The sequence below is a fragment of the Cloeon dipterum genome, chromosome 2, assembly GCF_949628265.1.
Source record: "Cloeon dipterum chromosome 2, ieCloDipt1.1, whole genome shotgun sequence".
NCBI classification, from domain to species: Eukaryota; Metazoa; Arthropoda; class Insecta; order Ephemeroptera; family Baetidae; genus Cloeon; species Cloeon dipterum.
In genome coordinates, this window is record NC_088787.1 from 12,348,897 (window position 1) to 12,366,987 (window position 18,091).

At 40.3% G+C, this 18,091-nt stretch overlaps 3 protein-coding genes across 10 annotated transcripts in view; 1 reads left to right on the forward strand and 2 right to left on the reverse strand.

Annotated features, from left to right (window-relative positions):
* LOC135936132 (methyl-CpG-binding domain protein 5-like) overlaps positions 1–6,006 on the reverse strand; it is a 76,012-nt gene extending 70,006 nt beyond the window's left edge. For 4 of the 7 annotated variants that reach the window (XM_065478837.1, XM_065478836.1, XM_065478838.1 and 1 more), the window contains exon 1: positions 5,631–6,005. The gene's annotated coding sequence lies outside the window, so the exon portion shown is untranslated. Of the gene's footprint in view, positions 1–5,630 lie in introns of all 7 variants that reach the window. The other 3 variants (XM_065478835.1, XM_065478834.1, XM_065478833.1) reach the window with 2 other exon arrangements.
* Positions 6,007–7,902: 1,896 nt separating this feature from the next.
* Droj2 (DnaJ heat shock protein family (Hsp40) member A4-like) lies at positions 7,903–13,277 on the reverse strand. 2 transcript variants are annotated; one of them, XM_065478840.1, is made up of 6 exons: positions 13,117–13,277; positions 12,710–12,849; positions 12,045–12,527; positions 10,685–10,839; positions 10,272–10,556; positions 7,903–8,488 (listed from the first exon to the last, which is right to left on the reverse strand). In XM_065478840.1, exons 2-6 carry the CDS (start codon positions 12,839–12,841, stop codon positions 8,317–8,319), a joined length of 1,227 nt encoding a protein of 408 aa, XP_065334912.1. In that variant the 5' UTR covers positions 12,842–12,849; positions 13,117–13,277; the 3' UTR covers positions 7,903–8,316. The 2 variants fall into 2 exon arrangements, with proteins under 2 accessions (XP_065334912.1, XP_065334913.1); XM_065478841.1 differs by lacking the exon at positions 13,117–13,277 and adding an exon at positions 12,913–12,934.
* A 327-nt stretch (positions 13,278–13,604) lies between these two features.
* On the forward strand, positions 13,605–14,868 carry LOC135936134 (peroxisomal membrane protein 11C-like). The gene is made up of 4 exons (XM_065478842.1): positions 13,605–13,916; positions 13,999–14,183; positions 14,232–14,294; positions 14,346–14,868. Exons 1-4 carry the CDS (start codon positions 13,683–13,685, stop codon positions 14,557–14,559), a joined length of 696 nt encoding a protein of 231 aa, XP_065334914.1. The 5' UTR covers positions 13,605–13,682; the 3' UTR covers positions 14,560–14,868.
* Positions 14,869–18,091: the final 3,223 nt, after the last annotated feature.

The window sequence follows — 18,091 nt, forward strand, 5'->3', positions numbered from 1 at the left end:
AGGGTAAAACCTTAATAATGTTATAGAGTGTAAAATTTGTACTTCTTTCCCTTCAACCACAGTGGGCATAATATCAAGTTGAAATTTTCAGGATGTTTCGTCTAAACTTCGCACAGCCCTCGATATTGCTATGGAGATTACAAAGAAATTATCCAAGTTTTTCTGCGTATTTACAGGAAATAAAGAGAAGGACAGAAAAAAAGCAGAGCTGACTCGTCATTTCTTGCTTTTTTCATTTTTTTTTTCATCAAAATACAAAATCTGACTGGAAAACCATTGTTCAAAAATAAAAATTTCCACTCAAATGGACACGAACGCCAAACACGGTTCAACGCCAACATCATTTTCTGTAGTCGATTTTCATGTAGTCGATTTGGGGAGCGAAACACAAAACGATTTTTGTTTTCATTTGCCAACCGCGCGTTCACTCGTCGTCATCCTGATCAGCGGAGACACAAATAACGAGGTCGTTTCGCGTGGATTTGCCGCGTTCAGTTCGCGTGTGTATTGTGTTTTTGTTGGGAAGACCGACAACATCCAACATCCCATCACGAAGCAGAGAGTTGCTGCTGCTGCTGCGGTCGGGATATTGTTTTGTTTGCGCCGCAGACATATTATGTTCCAGCGCAGGCACGAGAGGCGCGAGCCAGCGCTGTTTGATCTATTATTGCTTCAATGCAAACGGCTCGTCGTCGTCTTTTGCGGTCTAATTATCCGCTCGCGCATAAAAATAATTACGCTGTTTGGCACAAACATTACATTTGTATAGGAGCGATTTATCAGCGCCCAACGGCAGTCTGAAATGATGATGGACCACTCTGGGTGGCGGATCCCAGGCGTCGTCACTTTGTTCTAATTGAGGTGTCTATAGCGTGTGCCTGCCCTAGTTATCGAATTTGGCATAGATTAGGTCAAAGGACCGACTGTATTGTCTCAATTTTCTATGCAATAAGTGATATTAAAATTTTACGTTTCATGATATTTTAATATCGTAAGAATTTAGGTCAATAAATTAATTAAATTCTGAAAAACAATTATATCCAACTATATAATATTTAATGGCTTAACAAAAGAGAGTGTATTTTCCCATTCATTTCCATGACTCTCAAATTTATCTGCAATAAATAAAAAGAGACGCGGCAAGAGTGCTTAGTGTCCTCTTTTTTTCTTTTGGCCCGCATATCGCGGCAGCCAATTTCAGAAATTTGCGCGCCAAGAGAGTGCTAAATTGGCCGGATAATAAAAATTTAGCACCACTATACAAGCTTTGATTTGTATTAGCAGTGCGATTTATCCCGGATTCAAATCTTATTACAAGCGATACGAACTCAGTCTAATTTTCAAGGTAATTGATTATATAAGAGCAGACGTGCGGCACTTTGAAGGGTGCAAATTACACTCTTTGTTTATGCGAAATTGTAATCTGAGTCTGAGGCTGTTATAATATGCAATAGAGGATTTACAAGAATAAATTTGTAATTATGCTTTAAAAAAAAATCAAATTACCAAAGAGCGTCCCAGTTTAAAGGATATCAAAAATCAAAATATTAAATGTGTTACGTCCAGCTCAAAATTCGGGGATGTTCGGGGTGGCAAAGACAATTTTTAATATGATTTTTTGATTTTCTATTCAAACCAAAAACAATCGTATAGGAAAATCATTTGAACATCAACGGCCATGACACTGATGACGTCTCAAAATGTCCACTCTCTTTGTTCAGCGCTTGATGGCAAACGTAGAGGCCGATTTCAAAAACTCCAGGATCGCTTTACATAAAAATTATATATTTTTTTCAATTCAATACGCGTGTGTCCTTTAAAGTATATAGAGATTTTGCAGGCCAAATAATGAAAAGCATTTTTGCGTTGTTGACGATAGCATTTTATTAATTAATTGCGTTTAAATTAAATCTCTAATATGAGGACCAAGTAACAGTTATAAACTTAAGATTTTGCAAAATCTTCCGCTTGATTTCGATCGCTCTTGTCGCGCTCTATTCAACGGTGTGCAAATTTTGAGGAAGAATTGCCTAAATTGTGAAATAAATCGTGATTTTACAGTAGAGAGAGAGTAACGCTTGATTTGCATGCATAATTTTAATCCAGTTTTCTCAATAATTTAAACGGCAACCTGTGAATTATTTAGCTTTTTCCGAATTTTTTTTTAGATAATATTGCAAATAGAGGTACAAGTGAAACGATATTTTCTGTCAAGAGGAACATAAATGGAAATGTTTATACAAAAATTTACACATACTTCCTTATTCGTGTATTTAAAAACACAATTTATTTAAATTGCATCAGGTGAGATGGACGAAAAATCTGCGGTGCAAGTAAAAAATGAAGTGCGAGATGGTCGGCGTCGATAAGCAGTAAATCTGCATATTGATTCGGTGCAGACGCAATTACGAAGACTTATTCCAGGAACTGGCAACTCGAGCACGTTCACATACACAAACGGGAGAGAAAAAAATGATCTGGCGGGCAGGTTTGGCGCGTCATTATTAAAAGCATAATTCCTGGCTGCTCGGCAGCATCTCTGGCTGGTGCTGGAAAAAAGCGCACGTCCTTTGCAATTTATGCATTATTAATGCGCCGCACCTTTTCCCATTTGCTATATTATACGTGTATGTGTGTGTGTGTGTATATACATATATAAAATAAAAGCTCACTCTGCTCCGGCCGCGCTGTCTCTGAATTCAAAGACGCGCAAAATGAAATATTTATATGCGAGCACGACCGGCCGGTCGGTCGGTCGCGTCGCTCGCTCGTTCGCTTGCAGACAAAATAAAAAGTTAACAACGCGCCGCTCTTGGTCTCGCTCTCGGTGGAAAACGGCGGCGGCGATTTTATCGAGCAGACGAGGCTGCACACATGTGGTGCAAACAATGACTGCACTTCTGGCCGCATTTTCGTCCTCTTCAGCCGGCGAAATGCTCAGAAAAAAATGATTGCTCCGCATTTTTCGACAAATTTAATTGCTCCGCTCATAGAGATGTCATTTTTTTGCGGGAGCAGCTTTGTTTAAGATTCGTATCAATTCAAACCGCAGATTTGAACGTGGGAATTCCCTTTTAATATCATAAATAATATTTGCGGACGCATGTAAATTGTTTCATTTTAATATTATGAATTAGATTCGTTTGAGGTACTTGGACAAAGGGTGTTTCCACGAGATCTGCTTTTATTAGGTTGCTATAGAGGTGTAGAAATGGCTATGATTGACTGAAAAATGTGAAGGGAAATCAGGGTCAAATCTCGGAACTAAACTAAATTGAGGATATCTCGAGTTATTATCAAGCTAGAACATCAAACTTAGAGCCAAAAGATGCCTATTTAGATGGCCAACAACTTTAATATTTGCAAATATGTTTAGAACTTTTCAAATTTAAATATATTTTGAGTTTATAATTGAAATTTGAAAATCTCAAAAATTACCTACTTAATTTTTTTAGTATGGAATTAAATGTTCCTTCCCTAAGACCAAACAATATGAAACATGCTTAGAAACTTTCAGGATGGCGGAACTTGTATTTTTTGAGACACAAAGGGTAAAATGTTAAAAAAGGGTGTTTCTGAGTTCAGGGTAAATTTTAAGTAAACAAAAATCGCTCGTTAAAATTTATTTTGAACGTCGGAACATGATTGGTGTGACCCCTGAGGTCAGACAAGGCCATCATAACAGGTAAGAAATTGAACCCTTACGTCAGGGTATCCTTGGAGCGATCGATATCAATAAAATCGATTTTTTAGCAATTTCATTGACTCCGGACGGGCTCTTTATTGGTGCGATTTGCAAGATCTGCACACCGTTGAATCGGCCAAGTCAAGAGCTGTCAGAATATATGCAATTTGACCCTTTGGAAGCTTTCAGGGTGCTCGGCAAATACCCTGAAGAGCCCAAAATGTTTTAACTAAAACAAAAAACACTATTTAAAATATGCAATGATATATTATTTCAAATTAATTTTACGTTGCTATAAAAATTATTTTTAAAATTTTATATAGTTGTTAAATTCAGGGTTATATATTTATAACTCGTTTCTAGATTTCACGTGCCAACCGATTTCAAGGACGTGTTGCAACCCAGTTTCCTGCAGCAGTTTCAATTTAAAGCGAAACAATCGAACAAGGCCATAATAAAATTTAAAAATAAGAACTGACAATGAAATTGTAAAGAAAATGAACACTTTTGATAAGGCACTATCAAAAATTGCCCTCATTATCTGTCGTATTTCGTTTGCCACGTAAATAACTGGCCCTTCAGTGTCAAGTTAAACACTTGTCCAGTAAAATTACGACTTATCACTACGCTGCATTTATTTTTATTTTTATCAACATTTAAAAAGTAAAATCACAGAAGGCGTTCAGGCTGTTACAAACCATAATAAAGCATCGTAAAGCGAACAATGAGTCACAGTTGGTAGTGGAACGAGTGAAGCGGCGCGAGGGCTGCGTGACGAATTCCATGGTACAGGAAACTATAATTGAAGGCAGGCCGGGCACCCTCGCTTTTTTCACCTTTGTGGCTGACTGGACCACATACTGTTTCGGGACACCCTGCGCGCTCTCGCTTTCCACCTTTGTTTCGCGTTCAAGCCACGCAATTCCGAGAAGAGACACACACACACGCAACAACTCTTTTTTTTATTTTTAGAACGTCAAACTCCAGCATTTATTTGAAAAAAGTCACTACTCCTGTGGATGAGAATGTGAGGACGATCGAGTTTTAATTCTTGTTTACTTCTCGGAGGAATTATTTTGCACTAATTTATTTGAAAAACTGTGAAATTGAGATTGGAATGGAAATTTTAAATCACTTTTTTAAATTTGTTGGGGGGAAAACCGATAGTGGGTATTTGCAACCCAGAAAAAAATTTAATTTCAAAATGTCTTGCAACGCAAACGAGGAATCTTTGCTGATAATTGGAGTGTACTTTTTATCTGATAATTGTATCTCTCCGCTTTGAAATTGAACCCGTTTGCGTTTATCGAGTAAAAACCTGTATCACGCCACTGATAATAATAATTACATATGTTTTTTTTATTATTATTAATTTGACCCTATGTTTCGTGTTAATTGCGACAGAAGTCAAAGTGGCACACTTATTGCGCCTCTCTGCTTGAAGAACGCGGGTGGTTATTGCATAAACAAAGCTTCTGGATGCAGCTGTTAGGAAAACCTTCTCAAAGGGAGATTTATGGCCATCCCTGAGGGTATGTCGGCCGCTCTAAGAGCGGAATTTGTAGCACAAAAGACGACTTAGGTAGCTCATAAAAGTCCCAATCATTGCCTCCATAACAATGCGGTCGGTCGGTGCAGCTTTCCTTTCAGTTCTTTCACACAAAGTGCGACAGTCACAGTCAGGGTGCGATTAATCCTGTTTTCAGGAATCACTACCTGAATAGGATTACCAAATCCGATTTGTTAATACCCTGACTTTTGATTGAAAGTACGTAAAAGGTCACGGCATTCGCGGCGGCGAACGCAACAAATCTCTTTGTTTGCACCTGGCGACCCTGAGATCTGCGAAAATTGAGCAATTGGCCGCGCGGCGCGAGTCTCAGGGTCACCTCTGGGTACCTGAAAGGTAACACCCATGTCCCGCGCGGCGGCGGCGGCGACTCACCTGCCGATTTCGGACTCTTCAAACGCGGCAGTTCGGCTGTCGGGGCGCCGCCATGGACGGAAAAGTGTCTTTTCCGAGCCAAAGGGCGTCCGGCTGACGAAGAATTGCGCACAGAGCAACCCACACAGCACTCGGAATAATAATCGCTGTTTTGCCCGACAAAGCACTCGAAAACTCACGCGAAATCACTGCCACCGACTCGGACGAGTTGCACTTAGGACCGGCCCGCTTCGGACACTCGGCTGGACACCACTGGCCATCATGTCCCGATCGGTTGGTTTCCCTCCAGTCGCTTTCACAACACGTCCGTCCTTCTGCTTTTGCTTTGGTACCACTGAAAAATGGCAGCACTCCTCTCCCCAGCGACCATGATGCATTGCGCAATGAGCCAGCCCCTCTTACTTTGGCGCCACGCAACGCCAGAGCCATCTACCTGCCCGGTGCGCAGCCAGCTGAGCCAGCGACTGCAGCTTGCAAAATTCCTCATACTCAGCCGCGTGCAAAAAATGGTCGAAATTAATTCTTTATCGTTTGTGTTTTAAAACGAATTCTGGAAAGGTTTTATTAATTATTGTACATTTTAGAGTAAATAAGGAACCTGGCTAACAAGAACAAGGAGAGCCGAAAAATGTATTTTTCCTGTTGCGATATTATTACGGAAGATTGAACTTACAATTAAGTGAAAATTTGCCACAGGAAAATTTCCCATTTCTTGCGGATTTTGATTTCAGAACGTTTTTAAGTCTCGCATTTTGTAGACTCTACGCCTGTACTAGGTTAAGTTTAAAACAATTTGTTCCTTTCGCGGAAAAGCCGAATTTACCATGCCGGAAAAAACTAGAAATAGCCATTATCAAGCTTAATTTTATAAAAACAATCCGAAAAAAGTTAAAACTATTGCAATCCGTAACATTTTTGCACGCAATTTTCCCAGAGCACTACTTTTCAAATGGAAAGCGTCGTTTTTTTGCTTTTTATCCCTGTCCGAAAACCGGGAAGGGCGCGCACTGTGCTAGCATATGAATGCTGAAACCCGAGATAACAAGGGCGCACCAGGCCGCACACAGGGACCCAGCCCACTATGAAGGGCCACTTGCCTCAGCACCGAGGACAGCATTGAAACGCTAGACATTCGTCTCGTGATGCCAATAACGCATGCTGGAAAGGTGCAAACCAGCAAGTAGCGAGTCGGCCTAGAGCTATGCAGCCAGCAGCCGGGCGGTCACCTATGACACCCATCCAACTACTGACTGCACGCATAGTTGCTTAACTTCGGTGATCTAACGAGTACCGGTGTGTCCAACATGCTACACCCTAGGCCATCGAAAATCCCAAAATGTATTGAAAACTTTGGCCCGAAATTTAAGCAACCTAACAACATTCAACATCTAAAAATCACTTCTAGAAAAATCCGAAACAATTCGTTTATACATAGACCCAATTCCCAGAAACCGAACGTACAAACTGAAAAGAGCGAATGCAACATTTTTCAAGTTATAGCTCTCACCGTCGGCCCACCCTATCTTTTGATGCCTGGCAATTTTTAACTTTGAAGTTGTTGGTCAAAGCTCAAGGTCACCTTTTTCTATAATCGGATTTTCTCGGCTTGATGGATCAAAATATGGCGCATGAAATTCTGCACAAGCAGAACGTTTCATTGGTGCACTCTCATTGTTAGTAATTTAGGTGCAATTCCAGTTCAAGGTTAAAAATCTGGCTCCGAGCCAGACCTATTACATGAAAATGCCGAAAATGCGCCTAACGTCAACTTATATGATTCTTTGTGTTTGGCACACTAACAGGACCAAGTAAATCCTGCAGGGCTTAACCATAAAGGAACAATCATTAAACTTTCCCAAATTAATCATTGAACATTCCCAAACAAATCACTTAACTTTCCCAAATTAACCGTTGAACATACCCAAAAAAATTATGAAACTTTCCCAAAAATATCATTCAACATTCCCAAACAAATCATTGAACTTTTCCAAAACAATCGTTTTATACATTTTTTAACATTTACTGGCCATATTTTACGCTTGTGAGTATATAGTGGACAAACAGCTAATGAAATACCCAAATTATTTTCTCACTAGATGTCCGGCCCAAATCATTGAGTGACAGAATTGTTATTTACAAGCGCCATTAGGCAATTGAGATGCCAAATTTAGAACAAAGTCGATACCCAATAATTTTGGGCATACTTAACACTCAGGTAGATTAATTGATTTTCAACCAGGTCTCACCAATTTTGCTTTGGATTGACAGTGAGAAGAAATAAAACTCCAATTTTTTATGTGGAGCGCACGTAACTGGAAGTTTTATTCCTTGGTCATAATCACGACTTTCTCTTAAATTAAATGAAATGTTTAATTAAAATCATTGGGGAATCAAAAATTTCAGACAGCATTTCCCACATTCCTTTCTAATGCAAACCAGTTGAATAGAAGAAACAGGGTTCTGGTGCCACGACATAATAATAATTATCCATCGGAAAACATGATTCGTGTACAAAGGAATGATCTATTTCGCTGTAAGTAAATTTTTGAGTTCGGTGAGAGTAGTGTCTGTGTGTATGTCTCCGCGATGCAGACTCTATTGTTGGATAACCAGAGGCAGCATAGTGCTCTGGTCGCCAGGCTAATGGACATAAATAATTACGCGGTGGAAAGGGCAGCGAAACTTTCTACTGAGTGGCGCACTGCACCCGGCCGGGGCCTGAGCCCATGCCGAAACCGTCCTCGTCTTCCTCGTAAGCTGGTCCGTGCGCACGCTCTCGCTGACTACGCGCCTCAGCCTTTGGGTCCAAATCTTGCAGAATCACTTCTTCCGCTAAGTCAGGGATTAATGCCTCTTGTCTGTAAAAAAACATTAAAATTGTTCAAGTGAAATGAGTGATCTTTTTATTTCAAAAAATTATATTGCATGAAAAGTTATCCCTAACCGACTAATTTTTTCATATACTTCGGACCAAGTGCCCCAAAATCCAATTTTTCGAATTTTATTGGTGACTCCCTCTTTGTTTATCATTTGTTTCCGGGGTGAGAACAATCAGAAAAAATATGAAAATTTAACAGAGAGAAGATAAAATAGCACTTTTGTGTCTAGGAAGTTATTTTTTTAAATTGCATATTTTCGAAATGGGTCTGTGATTGGCCTCATTAATATTCACCAATTGATAGTACCGTCAAAAACTGCCTTCATTCAGAAAGCTGATTAACTTTCCAGTTGTATTCCTACTGACCAAATTACTCTCAGATTTACTATTTTCGCACGAATTTCGTCTGAAAATTTCAAATGGCCGTTAGAGAACGTTTTAAGATTTTTTTTTGGAAAATTCCAAATATCCAAAATTAAGTAAACTTATTCGAGAATCATCTCGGGAAAACAATTTTTTTCATTTTAATAATGTATATTGTTTTCAGAGGTAAACTCGGTCCCTTATATGGCTTATCAGAGATTCCGCACAACACAAAGAAAATAGTTATTGATTTACATTGCTTGCCACGTGCACAAGTTCCAATTTTTCTGACGATGAAAACGTAATTAATATGATAATTAAATTAAATCAAGTAGCGCGCCAGCCGCCTTGTGTAACAAAGCAAGAAAAGGCAACGGCAGCGGGAAAGTGCGTGCCTGCAGCGCTGGACGCTGACCAATCAGATGGTTTTTGCCACTTTTCTCCGAAACTGACAGCGCTTGACCATGTTTTCTTGCTTGATTTGAAACCCAATATCGAGATCGATCTGACAGTCAGCCTTTTTTTGGGGAAATGCAGCAATTCAGTGAAATTCGCGAATGCAAAAAACACCTTTGAGAATTCTCCATTTAAAACAATGCTTAATTTTATGAAGCCGGTTTTCTCGAAAATTTTCAGAGCTACCTATGTATTTTTTTAGCTCTACATTATCCTTAGGACCTATACTGATGTGTGTTAAAGGAATTTGCGGGGAAATTCAATTTCATTCCTCTTTCAGTTGTCTTTTTAGAATTATTATTCTTCTCTATTTTTGCTCTAGTAACACACAATTAAAAACATTAAATAAATAAAATGAATTCAAAGAAAGTGCACACAGTACTAGTGAAAAATGCTACAACGCCGCACTGAGCCGCAAGTTGCATTTTTTTTTATCCCTGTCCGAGGACCTGGAAGGCCGCGCACTGTACTGAAACCCGCGTCCCAGTAACACCGCGAACAGATAACATGGGCGCACCAGGCCGCACATTTCAGGGACCCAGCCCACTCAAGGGCCACTTGCCTCCGCACCGAGGACTTTTTTTGAAACGCTAGACATTCGTCCCGTGTAGCCAAATCACGCGTGCTGGAAAGGTGCAAACCAGCAAGTAGCTGCGCCTCCCAGCCCGTTGAGCATTTCGAGTCACTTAACTAACCACTTTTTGCCATCTCTGACATTGGGTAGCCAGTATTAGATCTCCGAACTGCTCAAATACATCCCATATTGCTTTGACACTCCTGAGAATGCCTTAACAATGCGAGCCAGTGGGCTGGTCAGTTCCTTATTTAATTTTGTGATGACTTCAATTAATTTGATCAGGCTTGGAAACCTTCCACTTTTTAACTTCCGGCCTTCTAGAAATTTGCTGAAGTGGGGACTATATTCAAGGAGGAAAAATACTCACGCAGGAGGAAGGCAGCTTTCCAGTCCAGGAATCTTGTCAATTGGAATCTTGGTTGGGAAGGTGACGAAGAATTGGATGAGCAGACGCCCCTTCTCGAACGGGTTCTTATACTGCGGCATTCCCTCGTTTTCAACGTACTTGATGTCACCGTGCTTGATGACTTCGCCAGGAATGGTGGAGATCACAAGTTCACGATCATCTAGAGTCTTGATGGTTTTCTTGAATCCGCACAGGGCTTCGACCAGCTCAAGCTCCATACGCAGGATGAGGTCGTTACCAGACCGCCTGAAAATGGAGGCAACATTAATTTTCCATAATGTTTACTAACAAAGGGGTTAAATATAAAAAATCGCTTCCAAAAATAAGCACAGCACTGTTTCAAATTGAATGGGGTGTTTTAATATTTTGCTCACTTGTAAGTAGGATGTTCCTTTTCGTCGAGGACAATAATGATGTCGCCAGGCTCAAGACCAGGTTCCTGATCGCCTTCGCGGCTAAACACAATCTTCTCGCCGTCGCATCTGCCTTTGTCGACATGAACTTCAAGCACCTTACGATCCCTAGTGACCTGAAATTTGACATTGAGAAATTAGAGATGACAGCGAGCATGTTTTGGAATTTTGAAGCATCCGTTTATATGTTTAGTTAAATTATGTTGCACTGAAAGGCGATTATTGTAATTTATAGCAAAATATTTGTGGAGAAAAATGACCGTGGAGCCATTTTAAGCAATCCATGATAATTTAAAATAAAGCTGCGAATATGAGGAACAGAAACTAAATTATGTGCCAATTAGTCCCATGAGTAACTGACTTCTTATTCGACGTGGAATTATATTTGCTGGGGTGAAATCTTCCGCGGTATCCAAACCCGGTACTATTCATTCATTTGGCAAGTTAAATTTTTCATAAAAGCAAAGATTTAAAATCGCTGATACCACATTACCACAATTTTGGTTTCACTAAAAAATGTGCATTTCGATTGATTTTTTTTTTTTGGCAAACGATTTTAAAATTTGACGAAAAATGGATGCCTCACCACTCAGATGCTCAGAAGCTTTAGAGGTCAATGTGGGATGAAGGGCATAATTCATTTAAAAAAACTTAACCATTATTTTAGTCCTTCGTGGAACCCTGATTATGTAGAATGATAATTATGGAAAATTTTACTTTTGTGATGAGTAGAAATTATAAATACGACCCCCTGACCGCCAGACTGAAGAGTCCGCGCCGGAAGCGTCGCACGAACTCTTCTCGCCAATGACTTCTCCACGCCGCCGCAAATGGCAGCAAGGAACGTCTACTTCGCGATCAAATAAGAACTCGCAAACAGATTGCCAAGGCAACGCTGAGTGCCACGTTTGCCGTTAATCCACAAACTCAAAACCAGAAACCAAACATGAAGCCGCCGACACTAACAGAGGATAAATAATATGTATTGCGGAAATTCCGATTTAGTTTACTAAAAGTAAGCTTTCCAAAATTTTCCCTTGTCCTACAAATAATACACATTATCAGTGTCAGCAACATACTAAAATTATCAAATAGGTTGTTGTTGCTTCGAAATGTTTTCAAACCACTGAGGAATAATAATTAATATTCATGAAACAAACCAAATTTCCTTAAATAAACACTAAATTATTTACCTGACAAAAGGAAATATTTTCTACCACAAACTATCAATAAAATATGAAAAGACGAAAAAATGACTGCATAATGTTTTCAATCTAAAAATATATGATATTGCGAAAGAAGACATAGAAATATTTTATACCTTTCTTCCTCCGCAGTTCTTGCATCGGTCCTTGGCCGGAATGCGCTCGCCCTGGCCCTGGCACTCCCTGCAGACGGACTGGATCTGCTGCACCATGCCAGGTCGCAGCTGCTGGATGTGCACCTCGATGCCCTTGCCGTGGCAGTTGTTGCAGACCTCTACGGCGCCCTTCTTGCCGCCTCTGCCCTCGCACTTGTCGCAGATGACGTTCTTCTGCAGCACAAGCTTCCGCACGGCGCCCTTGTACAGCTCCTCCAGGGACACGCTCAGCTGGTGGATGACATTCTTGCCTCTGCGGTCGCGGGACCTGCCGCCACCGCCGCCACCTCCGAAGGGACCGCCGAAGAACATGTCGAAGATGTCCATGGCAGAGGATGAGCCTCCGGTGCCGCCTTCCTTCAGGGCCTGCTCGCCGCCTTCGTCATAAACGCGACGCTTTTCCGGATTCGATAAAACCTCGTAGGCTTGTGATATTTGCTTGAACTGTAATTTGTAGTGGAATAAGAAATTGACTTGCCTACTTTTAACTTTTAACGTATTCCAATAAAACTAAAAAAAAGTACCCGATTATGTAATGAAACATTTAACTATTTAAAAGAAATTGAAAAACGAAAATTGTGAGGATGATGAGAGGGTTATCTCTTGAGAGTGATGACAGGACTGACCTTCTCTCCTTCATCGGGATTTTTGTCCGGGTGATACTTCAGGGCGAGTTTTCTATAGGCCTTCTTAAGCTCATCCGCAGTGGCGGTGGGCTTCACGCACAGAATGTCATAGAATCCGGTTTCCTTCACCATTTTCCTGGCTGCAAACGTGATTCAAGGTTATCGATGATGCCGCTTGGAATCCATTTTTTAAGGAAACCCACGCAATTCAAGGTCAAAATTTGGACAGAATGGCTAGGCGAGAATCAGAAATGAGTAGCTGACGGAGGAATGGCAAGGGTTCCAGTCAAAATTCAGAAATAATCCTGACGCATTTATTCTCACGTGTGCCCGAATCGGGACCAGACAGAGATTAGACTTAAGGAATTTTTCGTGACTGAGTGGCCTGGTGTCAAAATCAAACTCACCAAAATGTGTGGAATTCCTCTGCGAACTGGAGAGAACAGCGTCTTAAGGCAAGTTGGGCTAACTGCGACTCTAACGTCGTTTCTAAAGTCTATTCTGCCTCTGGAAGATTCCTGAGGCTCTTAAATTCACAGTGAATTTTCTAGAACCTAATCGGGATGGGGGAGGAAAATTATAATCGACAACTGGCCACCTCGTGCGCCATCTGCTTGCAAGTGACGCTACTCAGAATCTTTCACCAACAAATGGCGGGAAAAATCCATTCCACCTTCAAATCGAGGATTAAATCCGTAATTCGTTCAACGTTTTCACATTTTAACAAAATAATATGTTCTAAAAATATCTGAGCATTTAGGGAAAATCGTCACTGCAATCAAAGAATTTTTTAATTTGGGAGAACTGCGAAAGCCCGCGAACGCCACGTGACGGCGTTTTCTTATACTACTAATGCGAGTGCGAGTGAAGAAAATAATATTATCTAAAACTCAGATGTCATGCTGAGGAGGGTCCGCTTAGTAAACACACGCAGCAAGAAAAAAACAAGGTTTAGCGTCTGAACCCGAACAGCATGATGACCAGAGTTTTGAGCGAAATGCTTTCCAGCAGCAGTGGACGGGACAAAATCGTCCGGACAATCAGCTATGCGTCGTTGTGCTTGTCCGGACTCGGCTCGGAAGATCGGTCATGGGTCAAAAAGTTGGAAATCGTGAGCACGCAGCTAAATCAGTTTAGAACAGTCTCGCGGCTCTTCGATGACTTGGCCATGCTCAAGTATAGCATCAGCTACGGCCTTGGACGTGAGGTAGACGCAAATAAAATTTGGGGTCTTCATGAGATGTTTTTTTATAATTATTTTTGCCTTTTAATTTGATTTATTTTTGCAGGAAAAAGATAAAATACTGAGGATTTTAGGGATCATGTCTAATATTGTGGACCAGCTGTATTACCCTTTGGAACACATAGCATGGGCCTCTGATAACAAGCTGATAAGTCTGAAAAGTGGCAGTGACTCTTGGTGGTTGGCAAGCACAGTATGCTGGTGCATATCTTTATACCTGCAGTTGCTGAGGTGAATTCACGAGGATTAATTAGAATAAAATGGTAACCAAACAAATAGGTCCCTTCGACTGTTTTCTAATGCCCAGAAGGCTCTGAAAAACTGCCAGGGTGACGCCCAAAGGTATATAAATTGTTCATTTCAACGAATTGTTGTAAAAATTAAAATTCTCAGGGCAGCGGCTTTGAGAGCAAACCAGCGTAGCTACCTTTTAATAGCGACGCAGGTGACCCTGGACCTGGGCCACGCCGTACACTGGCTGCCTGAAGGGTTTTTGTGGGGTGGAAAGGTGAGCACTTGGAAGAGGGGAGTTCTCGGCACCCTGAGCTCACTCATCGGAATTTACATGGCTGTGAAACTGCTGAGTAAAAATAAGCAGTGTGATTAAAAGAGCCAATTGGAGAGATTACGGAGATCGTGCCTTTTCATGCAAATCGAAATTTCATTAATTTAAATTTATATGACTTTCTATGGATTGATAAGACAATGTAATAAAAAATTCCTTCATTTATTTGCTTCAGCAGTTGAAAGTGAAATGTAAATATTGTTGCGAAGCAAGCAATTTCTCCAGCAGTGGCAAAATTTGCAGACTGATTTTCTTGTGAAATGGTTAATTTGTACATTCCAATTTGTTGCCTGTTACCAATTGTTTCTTGTTGTATTTTCACTGAAATAAATCCGCCCAAGATGAAAGGGAGCTCAAGCAGAGTTTGAATCTATTTCCTGTAGCTAATTGAGAAGCAGCATCGATTGTCGTGTCGCAACAAAGGAGCGAGTGAACCCTGACTGTCATCATCCGATTCTTTCCTACCGCCGTGCGGCGACAGATTTGCACCAGTGGTCCATTCAAACAAGGGGCACTATGCGGATTGTTCCGGTTGATTAAAAAGCAGTCGCGAGACAAGGAGGAAGCGCAACAGTCGAAAGGAAATAAGGTTCGCTCTCTAAACCAACCGGCAGAAGCGTCTCTCTTTTTATGCATATTACTCGGAGGAGACACTCGGTGCAGGCAGATTCGCCGTTGATCGGTCATCCAGCACCTTTCGTCTTCAGGGGAGGGAGTGAGTAATTAAAAGGGACGTCAGACAAGTCCGACGACTCAGTTTGTGCCCGTCGTTTAGCGGATTTGGTTGTTTTTTGCTGTCGCCACCATTGAGCAGAGGTAGGAAAAAATGTTTTTTCTTAATTTTTTAGGAACTCGCAAAATTTCTCAAATAATGAAACGGTTTGTCAGCGATTTTTTGCCTCATTTCGAATCAGCTCATGTGATCTATCTAACATTGTGTGAATTTTAAGAAAAATATCCCTAAATTGTGAAATATGTAAATCGTGATTTTACAGACATAAAATTGATATACTATTGAAGTTCTATCTAATTAACACTTTTTAAGAAACAATTTGTTTAAAAAATGCAAGATAGTAATTATTGCAAATTGTCTCGATAATTTTAATGGTTTTGAGCAGTTTCGTCTCGAGTATTAATAAACTAATTGTAAGTATTTTTGAGCTTCATAAATATGTTGTCATAAACAAATTTATGAGTGTACTCGACGTCAACCTCAATACTGTGTAAACGTAAAATTTACCACATATTTATTATCAATGTCAACCTGACGCATCCATGCGCAGCAGTCAATTCAAATAAAAGTGTGGAGATAAGCATCTGTCTATCAGCAAATTACCGGTATTAAAGTAGTGTAAAGAAGTGTGTGAACACGCCGTCGATTTAACGCCTCCGCAACTGATTGTGATAAAAGCGCACTTTCCCCACGCGTGCTTTTGTTTTTGGCATCGAAAGTGAAATTTTTCCTCACGCTCGAGCATAAAAATTTATATATATCATTCAATTTTCTCACTCGCCCAATCTAGCGTGGCACCTGCGATTTTAAACATGCTGCACCGAAAGCGAGCGCATTTTATCGTGTGTGAAAATTAAAGCACCCACCGGAAAGCTTCCGCCTCGCTTATTAAAAATCATATCGCTTGTAGACGGAAGAGTCTTGGCGAAAATTTGTCTGTGTTCGAGGGGGACTCTGCAGGAGAGCGTGAAGGCCTTTTAGGGACAGGGATTTACCTCTTTCTATCCCGAAATTTTCTCACGCGTATTTAGTGAGTAAACATTGTTATCAGAGGTCAAGATCGTTCATACATATATCAAAAAGAGAAAACAATAGAAACTAATAATTTGGGGCCTAAACAATCGCTGATTGGACGTGTGTGTGTGTGTGTGTGTGTGTATACATACAATTTCATTAATTGTTCTGAATGAAGTCTAAATCGATTCTGGAAATAATTTTTAACGGTGATATAATCTCGTGATAGTGAAATTTTAGCCTTGGCACTTAAGCACTAGATAAAATGAATAATTTAAATAAAATGAAAGGATATATAGGCTTTTGAAGTTCCACAATTCCTTTTAAAATAATATGTTTTCTTTAATATTTCGGTACAAAAAAATGATAAATAATAATAGAGGATTTCGGTCAGAGCTTTGCAGATACGTCACGACTTAAAAAATTCAAAATTTCAGCTAACGAATTCAATTAAATTAAAACTGAGTGTTTTTACCTCTGGAAGACATCAGTAACGAGATTTTGGGCGAACCTGTACGTTTCCTAAGCACCCTGATGGCTTCCAAAGGGTCGAATTAACATAATCTGAAAGCTCACAACTTTTGGCCGTTCCAACGATGTGCATATCTTGCAATTTGAACCGATACAGGCCCCGTCAAGCTTCTTTAAAGTGGCTAAAAATGAGAAATTAATGATATCGATCGCTTGAAGGATACCCTGACGCCAAGGTTCGATTTAACACCTGTTCTGACGATATTATATGACCTCGGGAGTGACCCCCAGCATGTTCCGAGGGTATAAATCAACCGATTGTGCAATTTTGATTTTTCCACTTTTCGCCTGAACTCAAAAACACTCGTTTTTATACCTTGAACCTTTTGTATCTCGCAAACTAAAAGATTTAATGAAAATTTCTGGGCATATGATACATACTCTTAGGGTAACATTTATCCGGCCCGTACTTCAAAAAATTTAACAGGATACTGTTTTTGAGATCTTCGAATAATTTAACTCGTGGTCGTTTAAACTCGGCGAGATTATCTCAATTTTTCTTGATAGACAGTGCAATGGTTCGGGAAACCTCTTTTGGTCGATTTTGAATTGTTTTCCTCTTCTAAAAATTTGCATTCGACCATAACTAGTAAAGGAACCAAAATTAATATGAAATGGTCCAAATATAGGAATATTTTTACTCTCTTAAATTTAGAACTTTCAAAGGCGTGTGGTGATAAAATCTGATTTCTAACAGGCCGAACCGGTCTTTAAAAATCAAAGTAATCGAAATTTTTGTCATTTTGCGTCTAAAAGTTGCTGTTAGATTTAATAAATCAAAATTAAAAAAATTAAAGCCGCATCCGGAAGTTACGGGTAGACGTGCGCCAAATTCTGCAAACTTGGCAAACAGCGCGCGTACTTAATCTGCAAAAGGAAGCACTGGCTTGCTTATTATGTCCTTTAGCGCTAGCAACTCTTCCCACTTGTGCTTTCAATGAATTCCATCGACGAGTGACCCACTGACCTCCTCGGCGTCTTGTAACAGACGCGCCGCGCGCACTAACTACATCCTCTTGCAGCTCTCATCATATTATTAAATAAGCCCCTTTTCGCGTGCCGCGCGCGCCTTATCAGAGCAAGCATCATTAACCCTGACTCGGTTTTGATTTTTATTTTTACTTTTCGCCGGTCGGATGAAAGTTTCAAAAGTGAAACACAGCACAGAGCAAATATTTGATTGCCCTTCACGGCCGCACGTGCAGTATCGCACACGATAGATACGCATCTCTATCTCTGGAGGGAAATTATAACGCGTTTGTTATGTTTGTGCGGCTGCATGAAAGTGGTGACAAG

Bases quoted from the DNA above. Each gene is read 5' to 3' on its own strand.
- LOC135936134 (XM_065478842.1), top strand. From the start codon at position 13,683: ATGATGACCAGAGTTTTGAGCGAAATGCTTTCCAGCAGCAGTGGACGG. The intron at 13,917-13,998 runs GTAGACGCAAAT...TTATTTTTGCAG, and splicing joins GCTACGGCCTTGGACGTGAG to GAAAAAGATAAAATACTGAG. The intron at 14,295-14,345 runs GTATATAAATTG...TAAAATTCTCAG, and splicing joins TGCCAGGGTGACGCCCAAAG to GGCAGCGGCTTTGAGAGCAA.
- Droj2 (XM_065478840.1), bottom strand. From the start codon at position 12,841: ATGGTGAAGGAAACCGGATTCTATGACATTCTGTGCGTGAAGCCCACC. The intron at 10,840-12,044 runs GTATAAAATATT...GTCAAATTTCAG, and splicing joins AGAACTGCGGAGGAAGAAAG to GTCACTAGGGATCGTAAGGT. The intron at 10,557-10,684 runs GTGAGCAAAATA...CTCCATTTTCAG, and splicing joins AAGGAACATCCTACTTACAA to GCGGTCTGGTAACGACCTCA.